General features: G+C 37.6%; 4 protein-coding genes and 2 pseudogenes across 7 annotated transcripts; 2 read left to right on the top strand and 4 right to left on the bottom strand.

Moving 5' to 3' along the window:
• The first annotated feature begins 803 nt into the window (after window positions 1-803).
• LOC104779479 (glucan endo-1,3-beta-glucosidase 3) lies at window positions 804-3,921 on the top strand. 2 transcript variants are annotated; one of them, XM_010503841.3, is made up of 4 exons: window positions 804-1,196; window positions 2,021-3,274; window positions 3,381-3,408; window positions 3,500-3,921. In XM_010503841.3, exons 1-4 carry the CDS (start codon window positions 1,139-1,141, stop codon window positions 3,663-3,665), a joined length of 1,506 nt encoding a protein of 501 aa, XP_010502143.1. In that variant the 5' UTR covers window positions 804-1,138; the 3' UTR covers window positions 3,666-3,921. The 2 variants fall into 2 exon arrangements, with proteins under 2 accessions (XP_010502143.1, XP_019099972.1); XM_019244427.2 differs by lacking the exon at window positions 804-1,196 and having other exon boundaries at window positions 1,915-3,274.
• LOC104779480 (F-box protein SKIP28) lies at window positions 1,905-5,139 on the bottom strand. The gene is made up of 3 exons (XM_010503842.2): window positions 4,729-5,139; window positions 4,429-4,659; window positions 1,905-4,340 (listed from the first exon to the last, which is right to left on the bottom strand). Exons 1-3 carry the CDS (start codon window positions 5,053-5,055, stop codon window positions 4,026-4,028), a joined length of 873 nt encoding a protein of 290 aa, XP_010502144.1. The 5' UTR covers window positions 5,056-5,139; the 3' UTR covers window positions 1,905-4,025.
• Window positions 5,140-6,113: 974 nt separating this feature from the next.
• LOC104783434 (uncharacterized) lies at window positions 6,114-10,088 on the bottom strand. Its single transcript, XM_087509131.1, has 4 exons — window positions 9,936-10,088; window positions 9,633-9,854; window positions 9,220-9,547; window positions 6,114-6,478 (listed from the first exon to the last, which is right to left on the bottom strand). Exons 1-4 carry the CDS (start codon window positions 10,044-10,046, stop codon window positions 6,114-6,116), a joined length of 1,026 nt encoding a protein of 341 aa, XP_087365257.1. The 5' UTR covers window positions 10,047-10,088.
• Window positions 10,089-12,594: 2,506 nt separating this feature from the next.
• LOC104779478 (pectinesterase inhibitor 11 pseudogene) lies at window positions 12,595-13,674 on the top strand (annotated as a pseudogene). The gene has a single exon (XR_015596376.1). The product of XR_015596376.1 is annotated as a pectinesterase inhibitor 11 pseudogene (transcript).
• A 1,883-nt stretch (window positions 13,675-15,557) lies between these two features.
• On the bottom strand, window positions 15,558-16,742 carry LOC104779477 (HMG-Y-related protein A-like). Its single transcript, XM_010503839.3, has 2 exons — window positions 16,417-16,742; window positions 15,558-16,328 (listed from the first exon to the last, which is right to left on the bottom strand). The coding sequence occupies exons 1-2, from the start codon at window positions 16,489-16,491 to the stop codon at window positions 15,819-15,821; spliced, it is 585 nt and encodes a 194-aa protein (XP_010502141.1). The 5' UTR covers window positions 16,492-16,742; the 3' UTR covers window positions 15,558-15,818.
• A 293-nt stretch (window positions 16,743-17,035) lies between these two features.
• On the bottom strand, window positions 17,036-20,742 carry LOC104779476 (putative clathrin assembly protein At2g01600; annotated as a pseudogene). The gene is made up of 15 exons (XR_015596375.1): window positions 20,458-20,742; window positions 20,289-20,358; window positions 20,092-20,189; window positions 19,868-20,006; window positions 19,623-19,750; window positions 19,431-19,523; window positions 19,278-19,328; window positions 19,116-19,181; window positions 18,957-19,022; window positions 18,792-18,872; window positions 18,619-18,699; window positions 18,325-18,510; window positions 18,148-18,225; window positions 17,935-18,049; window positions 17,036-17,596 (listed from the first exon to the last, which is right to left on the bottom strand). The product of XR_015596375.1 is annotated as a putative clathrin assembly protein At2g01600 (transcript).
• Between the last annotated feature and the right edge of the window lie 637 nt (window positions 20,743-21,379).

Below are 21,379 nucleotides of genomic sequence, written 5' to 3'. Positions count from 1 at the left end.
TCTTGTGACCCGACCCGGAAAAGAATAACAGTAATGTTGGGCCTTACCAGACTTATAAACCCATTATGAGCCCAAATGATAAGTACACAATAATGCGTGCTAAAAACCTTAAATCTTACATCATTATTTGTTTAAGCAAATCTAAAATAGAAATTTGTGTTTATTTCTGACTAACGTTTTGGCTTTGCATGTTGACTATAATATTAATGGCTTTGAAAGACTAAAACAACAGTACAACACCTATCAGTTAACATTAACAAATAATCTATTTTTATTTGTTTTATCTATCAACATTGATGACCATGTATTCAAGTAAAATTTGTAGAGATACGAACCTCATTTAGACCCAAAATGGCAAGAAGAATATAACAAGGAAAAAATGAGAAAAGATGAGCAACAAAAAAGACTGACAAAAGCAACCCAAAAAAAAAGTTCCAGCCTGTAAATAATTAAGGAATCTCTCATATAAATTCTTTATAGGAAAAAAACACAAAATAGTTGACAGAAGAAAAAAAAACACACATAAAATAAATGATTACTCGTGTGGTATATAAATAGTAGAGAGTCTAGAGACTCAAAATTAAAATTAAAAATCGATTTTTAAAAAAATGCTAGATGACCGTTGAACTGAATCAACTGTGAATCACTGCCACTACAGAGAACAATTAAGATTCACAACGACAAAAAAATCTATTATCATAAATTTGAAAAAAACAACAAAAGAATCCTGTAACATTTATTAAAGGGTGATTGGTAAGTAGGACTGTAGGAGTATATAAAAGCTTGTAGTTTCATTTAAACGAAAATATAAGCAATTTTTCTCCACCGAAAAATAAATAATTGTTATTTAGTGGTACGATACATCTTTTTCAGCAAAAAAAAAGAAAAAAAAAAGAATAAATCAGAAACCCACCTTTAGGCTTTAGACATCAGTTTATATATAAATCTTTTGAAGTGAACTGATTCTTAATTTTCTCTCACTTTCTTTTGCTATTTCTATTTTTTAATAAATATTTTTTTTTTTGTCTTGGTTGGATTTTGTTCTCGTGGGTTACTTCAGAGAGAACCTCGAGACCTGTCTTGGCTTTATGCTTCAGAAGCAAAATCAAAGCATCTCCCAAGATTTGAAGCTCCATCAATGGCTTCCCTTCTTCTCCTTTTCCTTTTCCTCTTTGCAAGTTCTGCTCTCTCCCAAGGTATTAAAAATTTCTTCTCTTAAAAAATTTATTCAAAAAAACCAACTGAAAGAAACCCATTTCTTGATTAATAGATAAATCTGTTGATTTTTTCTATGTTTCTTCTCTCACCCTTGCATAAAAATCTTCTTCTTCTTCTTCTTCTTCTACTACTTTAGTGGTTGAAAGTTTGTCTGTTCCTTTGTGTGTTTTTTCACTTGAAGGATCTCTCTGTGGTTAGACAATCAATATTTATGGTTACTAAATAGAAAATGTGGTGCCTTCATTTTGTAAATCTTTCTTTGGTAACAACTCCACAACTGTCTCCCTTTGATGCCAAAACAGTCTGATATTTTCAAGGATTTATTATGTTCTTTTCTTTTTAGATGATTCTGGGTTATTCTTCATTTCTGTAAGGGTTTTTACTTTTCCCTAAGTAAAGAAAGAACTAAAGATGAAGACTTTAATTGAAAATTTTAGTTTTTTTTTTTAATAATAAGGGATTATTCCAATCTTGCCATCTTTTTAATGGGAATGAGAATCTCAAGATATTGCATCCCAGCTCATATGCTTCCCCCAGTAGTACTCTGCAATCTAACTGGACCAAACTGTCCTCGGAGCTTCATTTCATTCTAAGGGCATTTTCGATTTTTGCGTACAAGCCAATGGCTTCTCTTTGTGTGTTTCCACATACACTTAGAAATTCTTTTTTGACTCTTTGCATTAGCATTTGGTTTTAATGCTTATTGAGAATTGGACCGACCAGTCGACGGATTTTCATGTGAAATGTCTCGTAAATACATACGCTAAGTTTGTTTTGTGTGTTTTTCAAACATATATTTCAGATTCCTTAATCGGTGTGAATATCGGCACGGAAGTGACAAACATGCCGAGTCCAACACAAGTAGTCGCACTCCTCAAATCACAGAACATCAACCGCGTACGCCTCTACGACGCAGACCGTTCAATGCTTCTCGCGTTTGCTCACACCGGCATTCAAGTTATAATCTCAGTACCAAACGAACAGCTTCTCGGTATCAGCCAATCAAATGCAACCGCAGCCAACTGGGTCACTAGAAACGTAGCCGCTTATTACCCTGCCACCAACATTACCACAATAGCTGTCGGATCAGAAGTCCTAACCAGCCTATCAAACGCAGCTTCTGTCCTCGTCTCAGCCCTCAAATACATCCAAGCTGCTCTCGTCACGGCCAATCTCGACCGTCAGATCAAAGTATCGACTCCGCACTCTTCAGCCATCATTCTTGATTCTTTCCCTCCTTCGCAAGCTTTCTTCAACAAGACTTGGGATCCAGTCATTGTTCCTCTCCTCAAGTTCCTTCAGTCCACGGGATCGCCATTGCTGCTCAACGTTTACCCTTACTTCGACTATGTTCAGTCCAATGGAGTTATACCGCTTGACTACGCGCTTTTTCAGCCTCTCCAAGCCAACAAAGAAGCTGTAGACGCCAACACATTGTTACATTACACTAATGTTTTTGATGCAATCGTCGACGCAGCTTATTTTGCAATGTCATATCTTAACTTCACCAACATTCCAATCGTGGTCACAGAATCTGGATGGCCATCTAAAGGAGGCCCCTCTGAGCACGACGCAACTGTAGAGAACGCAAACACTTACAATAGCAATTTGATCCAGCACGTGATCAACAAGACTGGAACACCAAAACACCCGGGAACTGCAGTTACTGCATACATATACGAGCTTTACAATGAAGATTCGAGGCCGGGACCTGTATCTGAGAAGAACTGGGGGCTGTTTAATACAAACGGGACTCCGGTTTACACTTTGCGTTTGGCGGGTGCAGGGGCTATTCTGGCGAATGATACAACAAACCAAACGTTTTGTATAGCGAAGGAAAAGGTTGATAAAAAGATGCTTCAGGCAGCTCTTGATTGGGCTTGCGGTCCAGGGAAAGTCGATTGCTCTGCACTGATGCAGGGAGAGTCCTGTTATGAACCTGATGATGTGGTTGCACATTCCACTTATGCATTTAATTCTTATTACCAGAAGATGGGGAAAGCTTTAGGAAGCTGTGATTTCAAAGGAGTTGCTACAGTCACCACAACTGATCCAAGTATGTGAATCTCTCAACACTATATCATTCTCCTCTTTGCAAAAGAATATACCTATTGCCTCTGAATCTGAAAACGAACTTTCTGTTCTTTTGATTGTCTCTGCAGGTCGAGGAACATGCGTGTTCCCTGGAAGGTAACATTCTTATTCTTCTTCTCATGTTAAATTGTAATATCCAAACGAATCAAGCTCACTTCGTTTGTATCGACATCTCTACATTTTGCAGTGCGAAAAGCAATCAGACACTTGGAAACAACACCATGGCACTGGCCCCTTCAGCGAACTCTACAACCTCTGGATGTATCCCAAAGTACTATCACCACCCTCACGCATCTTTCGCTGACTTAACATTACTCTCCCTTCTACTGATCGTTGCCTTAGTATTCTTGTAGAAACTCTGAAAGAACGAACAACAACTCTCGATTCTTGTTTCTCTAAAAATTTAACTTCTTTCTTTGCAACACGTGAGAGACAAAAAAAAGAGCTCGGTGGTTTTGTTCTCTCTGTGTCTAGCTGTCTACCCAGTTTTGTTGACCATCTTCTTTAACAAGAAGTTCATGGAGGGTAGCCTGTAGGTTCTCAGCTTCAAGACCATCGATGATTGTAAACTAATTCCTGTGTTGAAAGCTTGGACTCTTTCTTTTTTTACTTTTACTCCATGAACGTCTCTGAATATATCTCACAATCCAAGGCTTTTCATATACAAAAAAATAAACAAAGTTGCAGAGAGAACAAGTTGCAATCCCAAGCTTTTAGATTTGATAGTCGACTTCATATGGGTTTGTACCTGCCCTATAGTAACAAGCTTCACATTCAAACGAAGGTCTCGCCGCAGCATTAGTTGTTGCAATCTCATGTCGACGACTACTGTGATTTGTGCAGTAGGGTTTGTTACAGAACCTGCACTTGGGAAGCACAAGCCAGCATTCAAGACACAGAACATCGTCATTACCACACGCTGCTTCTTGACTCTCAGTATCTGGTCCAAGGCACACAGAGCACTCTGCACATCTAGGGATACAAAGCCAGCATCCCCTACACTTGCGTTCATTCGTTTGCTTCTTGTTCTGCAACCCAAGAAACACATTTATATTATTAGTAGTATTTATAAGAGTCTCAACTCAATCATCTCTTAACTTGAGAGTTTATACTTACACATGATTCTCTTGAGCAAGGCGGGATCATTCTTACTTCATCGCATTTGGGACAGACCTCGAGGTCGATCGTTCCTACCTCGGAAGAAAGGTAAGTCAAAAGTGATGAGAGATGTTGTTTAGTGAAGCCATTGACACCATTGATGTGAAGTGTCTCCACCTTCTTGGACAAGCTTACAACACATTCCATGATTCCTTCTGGAGTCAATCCCGAGCATCCCGGCACAATTATCTGAGATCAACAAAAGTTCAGATTCCAATTCCAGATAGATCTAAAACTCTAGGGTTCCAAATTGGTTACCTTAGTGATGAGAGGATTCGAATCCACCACACGTCGGAGGCCCTTGTCGGTAACCCTAAGACAACGGCGGAGAATCAGAGTCTTGAGCTTACCGGCGGATTTGGAAGTGATGTCCGATAGAATATCATCGGTAAGACGAGAGCTCAGCGGTGGTTCAACGACGATGTTAGTCCACAAGGCGGTTTCGTCTCTGATCGCGTCTCTGAGCGATCGCGAAACGCGAGTCATAGAGAGAAGCTCGAACAACGAAGGAAGATAAGGAAGAACTATCAACAAAACCTTGCGAGCTGATCGCCATTCTTCTTCTTCTTCTTCCTCCGTCTTCATCAATTTCTCAGTTTTGCTCTGCGCTTTTTTCTTATCCTTTGAGCGACGATCAGATGAATCAATGCCACTCACTCGGAACTTCTTACAAATGTTTGAATTATGTAATAATACCTTTTACTCGCCGGGAGCTGTTTGGGCTACTTTGCCTCCAGCCCAGTTTCTCTTGTGGATTATAACACGTTGGGCCTAAAGCCCATACATTTCTGCAAGATTTGATTTATTGTTTAGGAACTTCAAAACTTCCAAATCTGTGCAAGTAGTAAGGTTTAGCATCCACAATATCAATAGACCTCTGTAAATTTGGTCTCAAATCCTATTGAACTTTCTTCTTTTTGTGGGTTATTCTAAGTTTTAGCTTAGTCGAAACTCGAAACTAACGAGACGAACGCTACTAAGTTTTCTAAAAGAATGTTAGAATATAACGAGACGAACGCTACTAATTATATTTTTTCCACTAACTTTTATTAAAATCACATTATACAATTTATAATACATTGTCCATTGACAACATAACAAAAAAAAAAATTCAAGTTTGTGATTCCGCTGATTTTTGAGAAATTTGTGTTTGTACCTATACCATTTATTATGTTTTTTAAGTTGAAATCGAAAACTTGAATCATTTGATTGTGAAAAGATCCAAGGGAAAAAAATGATTGGTAAAAAACAACAAAGAAGATACAAGAAGAAAAAAGAAGATGAAGACAATCATCTGTTTTGTAAATATTATAATTTATATATAATGTATCATAATCAAATGTATTACCTGATTAATCTCTTAACTAAATTTGTTTTTGTTATTCTTGCTAATTTCACTATTACAAAAAAAAATGTATTTGTTTTGAATTGAAACGTTTTAAAAAGTAAAGATAGTGATAAAAAATATTTGTCAGTGATGTTGTGAGTGATGCTTTTGAATGATGCTGTGAATGATGTTGTGAATAATGCGTTGAATTAACGGGTACGCATTTAACATTTTTAGATAAATGGGACTAAACGGGCTGAATATTGTATAACATAGCCATTTAATTAAATGGGTTTCAAAACCCATATTAACATCACTAGATATGAGGTAGAAGGTTAGTGAGTAACACTGCAGATTCAATGCTCTCTTCTCTTATCCATACTTTGAGATTTGGAAGGTCAACAAAGTACTCATCATCACTCCATTTCTTGAGATCGGTGAGTGAGAATTGTCCTTGTGTTTTCCCTTCAGGGAGTTCATTGAACCACATAACTTGCTCTAGATCATAATGTTGGTACTCTCGACAGTCATTGGCCTCTTCATCATCGTGATCATCATCGCTCAGTTCGATAAGATCTACTTGATTACATTGAGTTTGAGGTTCATCATCGTGATCAATCACTGGAACACTTGGTTGATATGGTGAGTGACTTTGGTATTCATTTTTGTTGAAGAGCCAATCTTCAATAGAGAAAGGCAAAGAAGGCCAAATGGGTCAAAAATATGGCAAGACTTTCAGTAATCCCAAACGAACGAAGATGCATGTCCATGGTACGGAACATATTCAACCAATTGAGATTCAAAGTCACAGGTGAAGATATGCGGGTCCTTTTTGATTTAAACAGAGTTCGAGTTCTAATTGATGAACGCTAGCAGCTACCGCCGATTTATTAAAGATTATTATGAACTTCAATTTAATTAATGTAATGTTTTATTAATGTTTAAGAAGTTATATTCATGATAATTTAATCATGATCACTAGGATACCAATATAAATAATTAAGGATTTAACTGATATTTTCTACAATAAAGCAAAAATAATTTTGTTGTTTCATATTTTATTATTATTTTGCTAAGCAAATATTATAACTTTTTAAGATGCCAAAAAGTACATAACATTTTCTATTTAAAGGAGATTTTATGCAAGGATAGTACAAAAGTTTCAAGTTTCACACATGATCTCACATTTTGTGAACAAAATATGTGAGTCAAGGTAATGTCATATCAAACAAATTCAAAATAACTAATATCTATCATATTTCTTACTTATTTGTTTACCCATCCATTTATGTGTAACTACTTAGAACTTAATTAGAAGTATCAATCTTAATGGAGCCTAGTGACCAAGTTAAGGAGTGTGATGGACTGATGATATATTGAAAAACAATTACACACAACACAAATCTAAAGCCTTAACTACACTTGATTGTTTGTAGATGGATTATAGAAATATCTGGTTGGCCTAATAATTCATATGCCATTATTGAAAGGTAGAAAAAGAACTCAAAAAGTTCTTCAAAGAAAGCACCTGTTAGAATACATGATGTTCTTTGAACAGAAAAAAAAAAAAGAATACATGATGTTATAATCTTCAGCTATCACTTAAAAAAATCGTTCCTAGTTTAGTTTGGTTAATGAATTTATGGTTTGCACAAAAAAAAGTATACCGAGATGTGTTTTATGGAATGAGATTTAAATTAAATTTCTTAAATTATCATATTGTAGACAACAAAAGCATGTCCATGGTAAAAAAAAAAGTATGTCACAGAAAGAGTCTAAATTCAAAAGGAAAAAGTAATATTGCATGAAAACTTTTGTTTCAAAACCTAACCACATGTACAGCTTTTTAAACAACTCGTGCATGATTGAATCATTTATGTTGCCATAATCCACGGCGTTCGAACGTTGGGAATGGATATGAAGATATGATGATAGTTGGTCAATAATATTTTTGACTTTTTCACTATCTTGAGCTCACAAATTCATTTCTGAGTAAAATGAACATTAATAATCCAATATTCTCCTCCAAAATCTCGAACCATTAAATTATTTATTTTTATTAATCGATAAAAAATCGTTTGTTTTTTCTCAAAAATAAGTTGGTCGAGGTTGTTAGTTAAAAGAATACAGGTAGTTGGTTAATAAGAGAAAGCTTTTGAAACAAAAGATAACATCATAGAATAAAGTGGCTTCTATCTTTATATGTCCTATCTAATTTTTTTTTGCCTTTTTGTAAATTTAGCTAATCGAGTGTAGATTTAGAGCCAATCTCGCCACGAATTTCTTGAAGTTAAAGTCCGTAATCAATTAAAAGTTAAAACCATCATTATGTATTTGATTTTAGTTTGTTTCTTGAAAAGTTGACTAAACCAAAATGGACCCTCCTCACACAAAATGTTAATGGCCGTCTTCTCTAAGAAGACAACACAAGTCGTTACCTCCATTTCCATCACATTCTTAACCAACACTCTTCAAAAGGTCAATCTAATAATATTTATATACATCAATTGGAAAATATATTTAACCTATTAAAAAAGGGGAAGAATAATTTATAACAAGTATGCGTCAATGCGTGTATGTATACGAGTGTTCTATGTCTTACGCAATAACAATGAGTCGGCTACCTCCCCACTATACATATAAGGCATCATATCCCTAAGTATTCGCTTTCCAGAAAAGTACTATAATGTGGAGTTTTATACCTCTCCTTAAAAAGCATGGTTGGTCTAATACCATCAGAAATTATTTCCAATTTGATCATCTCCTAAAAACATGATAATCATGGGATTCCAAATCAAGTGTGCAAATGGTTTATAATTTGTGGATCTAAGTAATTACAAGTATGCAAATGGTTTATCGTATACGTTCAAAATTCTACACTGATATATACGAACCATATTTTTGGTACACTACAAGAAAACATGGATTTACCGACTGCAAAAACAGTCACTATACAGTCGCTAACTACTTAGTCACGATTGATTGGCGACTGACATACGTAGTCGCTAAACAGTGCGTCGCTAAAAAAAATCAGTCGCTAAATAGTCGCTAGAGAGCTACTAATTGGCGACTGATAATTGGGGTCGCTCTTCCCTCGCCAAACAGTCGTTAAAGTTGCGACTGAATTGCAACGCTTTAGCGACTGATATGGTTACTCATTTGCGACTGTTTGGGTACTGTTTTGTTTACGTTTAGGTGACTGTTTTGCGACTGTTTAATTATCAAGTTTTTTAAAAAAATCTGGTAAAAATGCATTATTTGATTTTGTAATACCAAAACTGATTAAGAAAACATGTACTAAAACATAACAAACATGAAATTAAACAAAGACATAAGTACCATGTTTTTACAAAAGTAGCAAAAGTTCCAAAAAACATCCAAATATCCAAGAGTGTTGCAAATATTACATGAGGGAAGCTAACTTTGAAAATCAGCAGGGTTTGGGTCATTGGTTTGAGACTCAAGGAAGGCGACATAGTTTGGGTTAGTCTTGAGGAAGCTCACCAAGCGTGAGATCTCTGCTTGTTGCTCAGATGCAACCCGCAAAGCCTCAGCTGCAACCCGTGAAGCCTCTGCGTCACGCTCTGCTTGTAGAGCTGCTTGTTCTTCTATCTTGCGGTTAGCGTCTTCAAGCTGTTGTTGCAGGGTTGTGAAAGTAGAAGAGCTTCCAGGATACTTTCGCTTCCCGTTGATGTAACTTCCTAGGCTTCCAACTCCAAAGTATGTTCCTCTATCATTTATGTAAGTAGACTCCATACACAAAACAGAGAGAAAAAGTTATTATAATTACTGAACAATGAAAAACTTAATAGCTTATTAGAAAGAAGAAAATTACCTGAAGAAAGAGCTCATCATCCTCCTCGTGAGATAGCTCTGATCGACGTGAAGTACCATCTGAAGACTCATCATTATCCTGAGCAGCCAACTTAGCTTCCCTTCTTTTATTATATGCCTCATGAACTGCTTGCGCTTTCTTATCCACAAAAGTACCATCTTTTTTTGTATGAGTCCTCAGAAAAACTTCAGGAATAGTTGGCGGTCTTCCCAATTCTACTTCCTGGAATGTTAGACAATGAAAAGGTTAGGAACCATTTGATGTCAAGTAATTAAACAATGAAAAGGTCATGATGTAACTCACCATCTCTTGTTCGATTTGTAAGTAAGACTTTAGCCCTGATACATGGTTGTGAGGGCTAAGACCATTACGGTCAGACATTCGAGCTGCTGAAGTGGTTGCACTCTTTGCCATGGCTTCTTCTGTGTTCCAATAGTCACAAATTTCTTTCCAAAGAGTTCTCTCAATCCACCTCGGTTTCACTTCCTCTCGCTGAGCTGCTGCCTTGGAAACCATGTCTTTTATACGATTTTGACAAATGCTATAGAACTTTGCTTGAACCACACCGGTTAGACAGGGATCCCAGGTGTGTGTTTTCTACAAAAGAAGACTAGTGTTAGTGATAAAAAAACCAAGAAAAAAGCTATAATATGGACCATTCCAACTTACCGCGAATTAAGTAACCTTCTTTTCTTGCATTCAGAACACAACCCCAACTGTAATATGGACCATCAAACTTGTTTGTAAACACTTTTGTAATATTTCGGGTAAGTGATGACTTGTCTTTACCAAACCTTCAAACACAAACAAATCAGTAGTCAAATTCCAATCAAACACAAACAAATCGATCAATCCAAGTAAAATTCTAATCACAAACAAACACAAACAATCCAAAATTCTAAAAATTCTAATCACAAACAAACACAATCAATCCAAAATTCTAATAATAATCACAAACAATCACAAACAATCCAAAATACAAAATTCTAATCCAAATTCTAATCACAAACAAACAAACACAGTCAAATTCTAATCCAAACAAAACAAACACAATCAAATTCTAATCCAAAATACAAAATTCTAATCCAAATTCTTACCAAGTGGTTCCACGCTCTAATGAGGGAGAGAGGACAGTGGTATACTTCTCACGGCCTGGTTGGACAAGAATTTCATGTAAAGAAGTGAGTACATCAGCTGGGAGATTTGATTCCCTTGCACCGTCATCCTCCGAATCAGCTTCTTCCTCATGTGAGTTTTGCGCTTGAGAACTGTGAAGCGATGCAGAAGCTGCTCGAGGTTGACCAGGTTGAGAAGAGGGTGGTCGATGAGACTGTCAAGGTAGAGGAGACTCTCGTGGTAGATTCGGGACTTGAGGAGACTGTCGATGATGATTCGTGACTGACGGTTGAGGAGACTCTAAGTTGACTCGAGAATTCTGGTGGATTCGTCGCGGAGGTGAGATGTTGAGGAAAAGGACGCCTGGTTGGATCTTCCCCGAAAGGGGATGTTCCGGGAAAGCTCCTTGAGTGCTGGAAATGATTAGTCGGAGGTGGATAGTCTCGGTAAGAAGGTATAGGTCTCGCTGGAGGCTGGAGGTTTGGGACAGGAGTTCCCTGAGAATCAGTCTCTGGAACTCGATGGTTCGCCGGCGTGAAGGTATATTGGGGAGGAAGATTGGCGGGTCTGTGATTCGCCGTTTGTGAGGTTCCAGAGGTTCGATTAGAGGGGTTTCTTCTTCCTCCACCTCTTTTCTTTGCTCCAGCCATCAAGGATTTACGGTTTCGTCGAGTGAGAGGAATTTAGATCTAGGGTTTTGAGGTTTCGCCGTTTTGTCTCGAAGAAAAAGAAGAAGAAATGAGAAAAGAAATGTTAGATTAGGGTTTGTTCGGGGAAAAAACAAAAAATAATGGGTTTTCGTGTTTTGTTACGGCCCAAATTTTGTTAAGGCCCAAATTTATTAAAGCAACCGCTAAATAGTAGCTCTGTAGTCGCAAACTTTTATCGACTGTCAAACTGGTCTCCAAATTAGTCGCAAATTGGCGACTACACTACGACAATATGCATCAGTCTCCAATTAGCGTCTACTAGGCGACTGATTTATTTTAGTAGTCATTCAGTAGCTAAACGGTCGCAAATTTCATTAACCAATTCCATGTTTTCTTGTAGTGGTATGGAAATACAATCGGTTACTTTTCATATTATGGGATGTACAAACCAAAGTAAACATCTTATTAGAGCCCAAAAAATTCAAACAAATGAAGTTGTGTATATAATGTAATGAATCTATGTTAAAAATGAAGATAGATAGCATATGAACGCACTAATTTGAATGATCGTTACCACTTTTGGATATGCAACCTCTTAACCTTCACATCATATTTACGCACTAATTTGAATGATCGCTAACATTTTTGGAAATGAATGGTGTTTAAGTATTGCGTGATCGAACATTTCTCTAACGTATTAATAACAATGGTACGGCAGATGAAAGCACCATCCCACAATCGCAAAATAAAGAAGGTTGGCGAATCTCCAAGGAATCTATCAACTTTAGGTGGCTCCCATTTGAATATTAAGGAGTTTTTTTTGTCACCTCATAAAATGTTTTTATCCACCATCTAGCTTTGATCACCTAATATGCCAATGTTAATAAGACTTCAAAGTTAATTACATCTATTAAAAAACTTCGAAATTAATTTAAACAGTATAATTCTTCGCAAAAGTATTTATCTTTTCTAATTCTCATTACAAATTCTCATTATAATATAATACCATCGACCATATGTGGTGGACCATCGACCATCGACCATAGTACTGAAACATAGCCGGTTTACACAGAGGTAGAAATACATTTAAACAAATGTAGTTAGCTGGAATTATGAGAAGTATAGGACAAAGTAATATGTAAGTTCTATAAACGACATGGCTCATCGTAATGTGAAACTCTATATACATAGGTTTTAATTACTCTCCTGATTTATTATTTTATATACTTGTAAGCTACAACCCAAAACATAATCCGTGATTTCACACATATCAGACAACATGATTAGTGGCAATCTAGTAAATCCTATAACAAAGATGGGTAACATTGTAACATGAAAAGTGTTGAAAACCCCCATCCCTTAGGCCTACATAAACCGCCAATCACTCCTCTATAATCTTACACGAGAAGAAAAAAAGCAATTTCGAAAAACAGTGAAAATGGTAAGCCAAAGACACACGGCGACGTTTCTCTTCTTTACCACTACCTTTCTTTTCATTTCCAGATCAATCTCAGCCGTCCGTTTGCCTCCACGACCAAACACTACAACAACCAACGATCTTGATTTCATCCGAACAAGCTGCAACGCCACCCTATATCCAGACGTATGCTTCACGTCACTCGCCAGCTACGCCTCCGCCGTACAAGACAGTCCGGGGAGGCTAGCCAAGCTCGCAATCGGCGTTTCACTTTCGCAAGCCAAATCCACGGCGGCTTATCTTTCCAAACTCTCACGCTCTGCCGCCGTGATTACCTCTGTCGGTGATGGCCACCAAACTGCTTCCTCCGTAATCCGCGACTGCGTTTCGAACGTTGAAGACGCGGTGGACGAGATGAGAGGATCTCTACGACAGCTACGCGACATGAACGGCAAAGGTGGAGTCCCGGCGGCTCGGAGGTCGGTGGAAACGTTTAGGTTTCAGATGAGTAACGTGCAGACGTGGATGAGTGCAGCATTGACGGATGAGGACACGTGTACTGATGGATTTGAAGATATGGACGAAGGAGGATTGATTAAGACGACCGTTTGTGACCGGCTCGAGGAAGTGAAGAGGTTAACGAGTAATGCTCTTGCTCTTGTGAACACTTATGCCAACAATGGAGCTCCATGACCATGACCATGAGAGCCCCCATGAGGATTTTTAACTTTGATTAAGTGTATGTTTTGATAATTTAATACATTATGGGTTTAAGTTATAAATATTATAATAGTTTTGTGTGGAAGGAAACTGAATGTTAAGTGCAAGCTTCTAAATATATATGCTTTGTCTCTATTATGTGGAAATGATTATAATTACTGATTTGGTTTTTATTTTTAACCGAGCTGACTGAGAGCTTTGTGTATGTTTAACGCCTTAACGGGTACGGGTTAAGGTCACTTCAAGGAGATGTTAATTACATCACCAGCTTTGCGTGTTTGAAAAAAAAAAAATCATACTATAAGATAACAAGACTTCCTAATAGATTAAAGGACAGACTAACGTTGAATCGCTGTCTTTACTAGTGTATAATTATCATGCAGTCTCGAAGATGGTGTTACATATTTGATTTACTAACTAAATTGCATGATCGTATAAATATATAGAAGATTATTGTAAGAATATGTATGTATGAATATAGTAGATATAGATCACAATCACATGGAGTGGTTATAAGTTTTGTTGTGTTTATTCTTCTTTCTCGACCCGTGGAATGAGTAGGACATGTCACCATATATATCCAATAGACCAATTAATATCAATGTGTTCATATATATATATACTCATTTCCCACACTTCTGTGTGTCCTAGTTTCTGTTAATGGTCCCACTCAAGCCCTTCCAAACAAACAAAAAAAAAAATTAAACGTCGGTCTTTTACTCACGAGATTGCACTGTGTCCAAACTCACACTGGATTTTGTGTACATATGATAGGGCGTTTTACTACTGGTTTTGAAGAAAGATATTTAAATCATTGGAACTTAGAGAGCTTATATATATTGTTAAACTTAATTTGTTAGAGTTCTAAACCGGTGTTGACAAAATTACATTAAAAAAATTACTCTGATCAATTTAAGAGAGTATATGAATTTTAACATGAAGTGTGATAAAAAAGCGATCGATACTCACAAGAATTGAAAACTAAAACAGTAAGGAAACATTTTTTTTGGTAAAAACAGTAAGCAAACATAATAGCAAAAAAAAGACGTGAATCATTGTATTTGTATGCTTAAGATTGTTCTTTTGTTTGTCATGCTTCTTTACATGTAAGTATGTAACACTGAATGGTTGAAAGTTTGTAACTTATATAAAAAAAAAAGATTATTTATTTAAGTTGGTCATGTCACCCCTAGCTTCTATCTAAGAAAGAGTCTCTACAAGCCAAAGATTTTTGAACAAAAAACACCATACTGATACGATACATTGCCATGTGTTTATTGCCTTTTTAGCCAAAAACGTATTAATGATAATTAACAAAAAAAGACTTTGATCAAACAAGTCAAACTACCTGAATACTATACTAAGAGACTAATAGAATATATCATATGTGAATCACACACATGAGTCCACAACCCATTTCAATGGAACTCCTTGTTGAGTTGTTTCTTTCCTACAACTCTACACAAAGTGAAGATCTGAAAAGGGACGGTCAGAGGTACTGATGTTTCATAAGGAAAGACTTCTTATGTTCCAAGCTAACACAACACTATATATTATGGGACTGTACAATTTATATTAGCTTGAGACTCGAGAGCCTTTTGGTAAGGAGGCTCAAACATGTCGTCGTAGTATTATTTTGCAACTTCCTTTTCAGTCTTATTAGGCCCATTATAGGTCCATGAAGTTGATTTTAGGCCTCTCTCTGTCATCGAAGTTTTAAACCGAAAACAACAACCTTTATCAATCAAAACTCAGAAGTGTGAACTGTGAAGTGTTACCAATACCATCATTATTTGATTACAAGGAAATGGGGACCAAACATGTTTCCGAAAAATTTGCAATCTTTTGAAAACCCCACCTCCCGCCTGAACAGCAAAACCTCGAAAATACCTGAATTCTATTTCGAATTCTGAAATGTTGTCACTATTTTGTCCAACATTCAATTTAGCCACCAAGTTGTAATTGTAACGCTTGTTTTTTTAACTAAAAACTTTGATGAATCACACACTCATAAAAATATTATTTCACCAAACCGTTACTTTTAGAAAAGGGTTAAGACCCGAAATTTTTTACAACACACACAATTGCAAAGTCGAATTACAACATTTATCTTGTCTACTCATCAACCCCACCCTAAACAATAACGGAACACAGCAATTAAAAATTAAACTAGACGATTTAACAATAAAAACCTAAATTATTATCATAAACGAACCGGAACCAAAGTTTTTTAAAGAGCGGTTTACTTAAGGAGGGATTAAATCAAAAGCTCGAGAGAGAGACTTAACAACCAACAGGCACCATGGCTGGTTTCACCTTAGGTGGCCTTCCACGACCTCTACGCTCACCTTCAGGCTGAGCCTTTGGTGCTTCAGTCTCTGATTCCGTCTTCTGCTTCTTCGGCGGTCGTCCACGTGGCCTCCCCGAACCACTCGGTGCCGCCTTCGCTTTAGTCTCTGGTTGAGACTCTTTGGATTTGGGAGGACGACCGCGAGGCCTCGGTGGAGAAGCAGGCGGAGCTGGAACAGCCGCCGCGTGGCTAGGAACGACATCGGGTTTAGGTTTGGGAGGACGGCCACGGCCTCGCTTGGGAGGACCGTTTGGATTTGGTTTCATGTAATTGTTTTTGACAATCACGAGCTGGCCTGTTTGTTTCATGTGGTTGAGGTGGTAATTGAGAAGCGTGTTGTGAGACGGAGGCAGAGTGATCTGAGTCGATTCGATGTGTTTCGATATCGTCGTTTTGTTGCATCCGTTCGCGTCGTTTGATGCTTCAATCGCGTCCATTATCATCTAATTCAAGTAACAAAGAAAGAAGAATCTCTCAGATCTACGAAAGGGAGAAATGAGGAATCAAAATCTTGAGTGAGAGATATTATACCTTAGGATACGGAGGGAGAGAGAAGGCCACTGGATCATTCTGTTGAAGATCGATTTCGTTCTCCGCCGTCGTCATGAGAGAGATTGATAGAGAGAGAGAGAGAGAGAGGAGAGGAGTAGTACTGTTGCGGTGGAGCAAAGAAACTGTGTGGCTTCTTGAGGGATTTTAAATAACAAAATTAAATTAATTGGTTAAGTGGTTTTCTATCTCATCCTACGGTTAGGGTATGCGGAACTCGATTGATGATCTGACGGCTATGCATCGATCAGAATAACACCTCGCCGGATCGCTGACGTGGCTTAAAGGTGATAACTCACACACCTTTTGAGAAATTACGCTATTCTCCCTGATCTTTAACTTTATTATCATCGAAGAATAAACTAACCATTTGGGGCCAATAATTTGATGATTCGCGGCTTGTTAAAAGTCGACACGTGTTGAAATATCAACGGCTAGTGTAAAGGACGAAAAGAATTGAGAACCTTAAGACGAGAGACACCTCATTTCGGTTTGTAGCAGTAAAAGTACTGAAGTCGAGACAGGCCCATTTAGAACTCAAACATTTGCTCTCTGATGATAGAGCACACAAAATAGAAGATAAATACTTTTAAGAATGTAATTAGAGCGTAGGGGGGATTTAACTCATATATGCATATATATATCCCAGACATCTTTCTACAAACAATAAAAAACAGAGATCATCAAACCAATCATGTGGTTCTATTACTCACAAATAAAACCAATTCTCTCCATCTCTCTCTCCTTTCCCTCCAACCAAAACCAATCAAAGATACATACGTGAATATAGAAAACATGATCACAGGAGGCCTGTGCTGTGGAATGGGTTGTTATGTTGGTTTACCGCAAAATCACCATAACCCGTGGTATTTGGCTGCTGTGATACCGGATTTACCGGGAATTCCCCGAAATTTCCAAATGGATTACTATTGTTGGTAGGAGGAGGGTTGGCCTGATGCTGATACGTCGGCTGGTAAGCACCAAAGAGGTTGTTCACTGCTGGCTGTTGCTGAGGTGGGGGACTTGTGCCATTCGACGATGCAAAAGGGTCATGGGACGCAAAAGGATTGGGAGCTGGTGCACCGTAGACTGGGCGTTGGGAAGCTATGTAGGCTCCATCATCGTGTAGACTGCTAAGTGTAAGGGTGTCTAACCCTCCAGCCTAAAACATTTTTGTTGCACAGATTAAATGGTTTTTTCAACATTAGCTTACAGCCTTCCACACTATCCTAATCCTCCTATATAGTAACCTACACCAACAATGAACTTTTCATCCTCACGGTTCCGTAACTAGATTAATAGCGAGGCTCCTTGTCTCAGGTTACAATTTTGATAATAAATTGCATGTGATGACTCTTTCATTACTATTTTTTGCTAATAACAAGGTTCCTAGTCTAAGGATTTATAAATTGAGCTACCAAGTACTAACTGGCGTTAATTTGTGTGATCTACTGTTTTAAGCATATGGCATTATGAATAACAAAAGGGAATAATACTTACCAATTTCCTCTCGGTGGCTGCGGAGATATCACTGCTGGGTGCCGTCACCAAAGCAAGCTCCCATCCTGTAGGATCGTAATCATGCTTGACCAAAACGAGGCGTTGAAGGATTAGATGGAAATAGAGAGAACAGAAATGCGTTAGCGAAATGAAAAAATAAAATACAGTAACACCCTCTCCAGACTGGCAGATTGTCTAACAAGAAAGCTTACCATCAGTTGAAATAATGGCTAAAGCAAGTGCATTTTGGTCTTCGATCACAGATGCATCAGGAGCAGCACTGTTCAGACCCTGTGGTGAAAGTTGAACAAAGAGAACTTGAGAATAAGAATCGCAGTAAGAAACAGAATTGAAACTAAAATTATAAAGCCATCATGTTAGAAATCTCACCAGTAGATCATCAGTATCAATGAAGTTCTGAGTGCTGGCTGAAGGAGGAGGCGGAGGAGGCGGAGGAGAAGGTTCTGTCTCTTCAGATACAACAACCACATCATCTGAAGGTAACATTTCACGTTCTTCATGTGACGGTTCAGTATCTTCGGCAGTCAGTCCATCATCCGGCCTATACGTTAGAAGCTGAATGCAGAAAACTCCATTAGCACATAAGGCCCAGAAAGAAAAGAAAAAATATGGCGAAAAGACCAAAAATATTGAATCACTAATATGAGAAATAGGCATACATACCAGTGGTTCGGCTGGGACATCAACAACCCGTGGTGCTTCTTTAATATACTCCTCCATTGTTGTCAGAAAAGATTGTGGAGGCTGAGAAAATAACATAAAATAATGTATTAAGTAATAGAAACAAGCAATGGCTGTCAACTAACTTTATCAGAAGTTATCTCATTCGGTAGTACCTCTCTAAGAACAGGAAACTAAAAATTCCTCGCAAGTTCCAATCCTTTGCAGGCTTCATAGAAATCAGAAAGGCTTCGTGCCTGAAAAAAAAACATATATCCCTTGTCATACAAAAAAGTGTGACAAGTGAAAATATATACCAACAAAACAGTCCAACAACACACCTGCTGACCCGCACGCTTGTATATATCAAGGGAATTGATGGCTTCATGTTTTGGCATTTCAAAGAACTGTAATACATATATACATACAAAGTAAGCAGGGGAAAAAGGAAGGCAGATAGAGAGACGTAATAACTATGATGGTAGACAAACTAGACCTACCTTGTCAATGAGATTAATGATTCCATCATTGATAGCACAATAGACTTTAAAACTCTCTTTCAACACCTATCATACGATAAAATAAAAAAGTTTAGAAATTTTCAAGCGTTATTTTTCCATATGGAACAGAAAGCTTTTGCAGAGCAAGACATTGTTAAGTACCAGAGCAAGTGCATATTGTATAACATGATTGTGGTTAGCAGCGCCTTCTGGCTGAAAAAAGAAACAAAGGGACAAGACAGTTCATTGATCATCAAGTGCCGCAACATAATATCAATTATCAACAACAGAAACAAATAAAATCAGAAACAGTACCCTGCAACCAATGAGACGATATAGAAGCTGCTGCAAAGCTGGCAACTGTTCCAAGAGTTCTTCACCATCTAAATCCCTGGTTCTACTGTACCCCTGGCCATCCCGCAATATGCAAAACCGAAACCATCAGAAAAGAAAAAAGAGGTAGGAACACAAATGATAAAAAAGAGAGAGTAAACGAAAAATTGATACCTTATCCTGCCCTGGGGTAGATTAAGGAAGACGTTCTGCCTCAGTATCATATTTTAAAACCCTGAAGCATTCAAGCCGTTCCTCAAGGAATAATGCATAAGTACGTACCCAAGCTGAACAATCCCAGGCTGTAAAAGAAACAAAAACAAAAACCTTCCAGTTAACTTTAACACTCTATTAGGAACCACTTAAGATTCCAACACATATACACACAAACGAAGCAGAAACACTAAATTTGAGTTTACCAATAGGGCTTGAATCATCCTTGAAGTTAGAAAGTTGCAGAATTCGCCCTCTCTGCGAGAAATTTAATAGCTCCTCTCTGAATGTTGGATCTCCTTCCCTTAGAAGCCGATGAATAACAATTAGTGTTTTCAGCGCAACCTATTGTCCAAACAACCCAGTAGAGATCAGTTCATGAACTTAAGCCAAATCACACGATTTCAAGAACGAAGGAGGAAATGAGTACCGTCCAATTTCTGGTTTTATGCAAACGGCGAGAAAGGGCGTGAATGCAATAAGCAACATCTGCTCGAGCACGAGTCACTGATGTTGCCGCGAAGATTTCTGCAACAACAACAACAATAGAATACAATCAATCATTCTCAGAGAAGAATTCCCAATTGGAAAAAAATCAGATCTAAGGAATTATTCCCAATAACTCACTTCTGAGATGGCGATCTTTGGGAGGACACTCGATATGATTGGTAGCTTTAACTATGGCAACATCTAATTCCTTAATTCAAGAAACCAAAAACCGAATCCATCAGAGACTGAAAACAAAATCATTAGTTTAGAGAAGAAAAAGAGAGACAAAATAGGAAAGGGAGCGTACGGCGTAATCGCTGTTGACTCGGACTAAGCCGACTTTGGTGGAGTCTTTTAGGGCTCCATAAGCTTTTCTCCATGACTGAAGCGTTCCCATCGGAAAGAAAGACGTTAGGAGGAAGACTCGTTCAGATCTCTCTCTACGAAACTCGGAGATGACGTGTCACAATCTAGAACCACCTTCTTAGATAGATTTAAATAATTTTTCCCAAGAAAAGCTCCGGGAAAAATCACGAGAAATCACAGAGAGGGACTAACCGATGACAGAGAGAAAGAAAGAGAAAAACAAAGTGAAGAAGGCAAATAAAAAAAGGGGACGCGAGGTTTTAGACTACTCTTACTTGTTCCGTTTCCATTTTAATTTTATTTTTATTTTTTCGTAATTTAAAGTCAATTTATTCAGACTTGATAAAATAAAAATGGGATAGAGTCAAATTTTGAATAATTAGTGTAGAACTAAATAATTATTTGACTAGACGAAATAAAATAAGTAAACTAGGCAGGATTTAATTAATTATAATTAGTGGGGAAAATTATAAATAAATGATCTTTTTCTAAAAATTTGGCAATGTACACTTTTTTTATAAAAGTTTGGTTAAATAAGTTTTATTAATCGAAAATAGCCAATTATACCCTTAATTATTTTTTCAGATACATTTTGTTGTTTTGGGGTTCCATCGAGTGGGCCTAATTTATTGTTTTGGGTTTTGACAAATTAAGAATCACTTTGTCGAGATAAAGTAAGAAACCAATTACGGTAAAATTTTTTTTCCAAAAGGGCTAATCGAGACAAAACCCTTCCGCCGTATCTCACCATCGTCACCATCTCACCGTCGTCTCTCACCGTCGTCACCATCTCACCGTCGTCTCTCACCATCGTCACTATCTCACCGTCGTCTCTCTCCATCTTGACCATCTCACCGTCGTCT

This window comes from Camelina sativa, chromosome 4, assembly GCF_030686135.1.
Source record: "Camelina sativa cultivar CO46 ecotype springtype chromosome 4, ASM3068613v1".
Taxonomy (NCBI): domain Eukaryota; kingdom Viridiplantae; phylum Streptophyta; class Magnoliopsida; order Brassicales; family Brassicaceae; genus Camelina; species Camelina sativa.
Note: the sequence above shows the minus strand (reverse complement) of the source record. Positions and strands in the feature narration are given on the sequence as shown.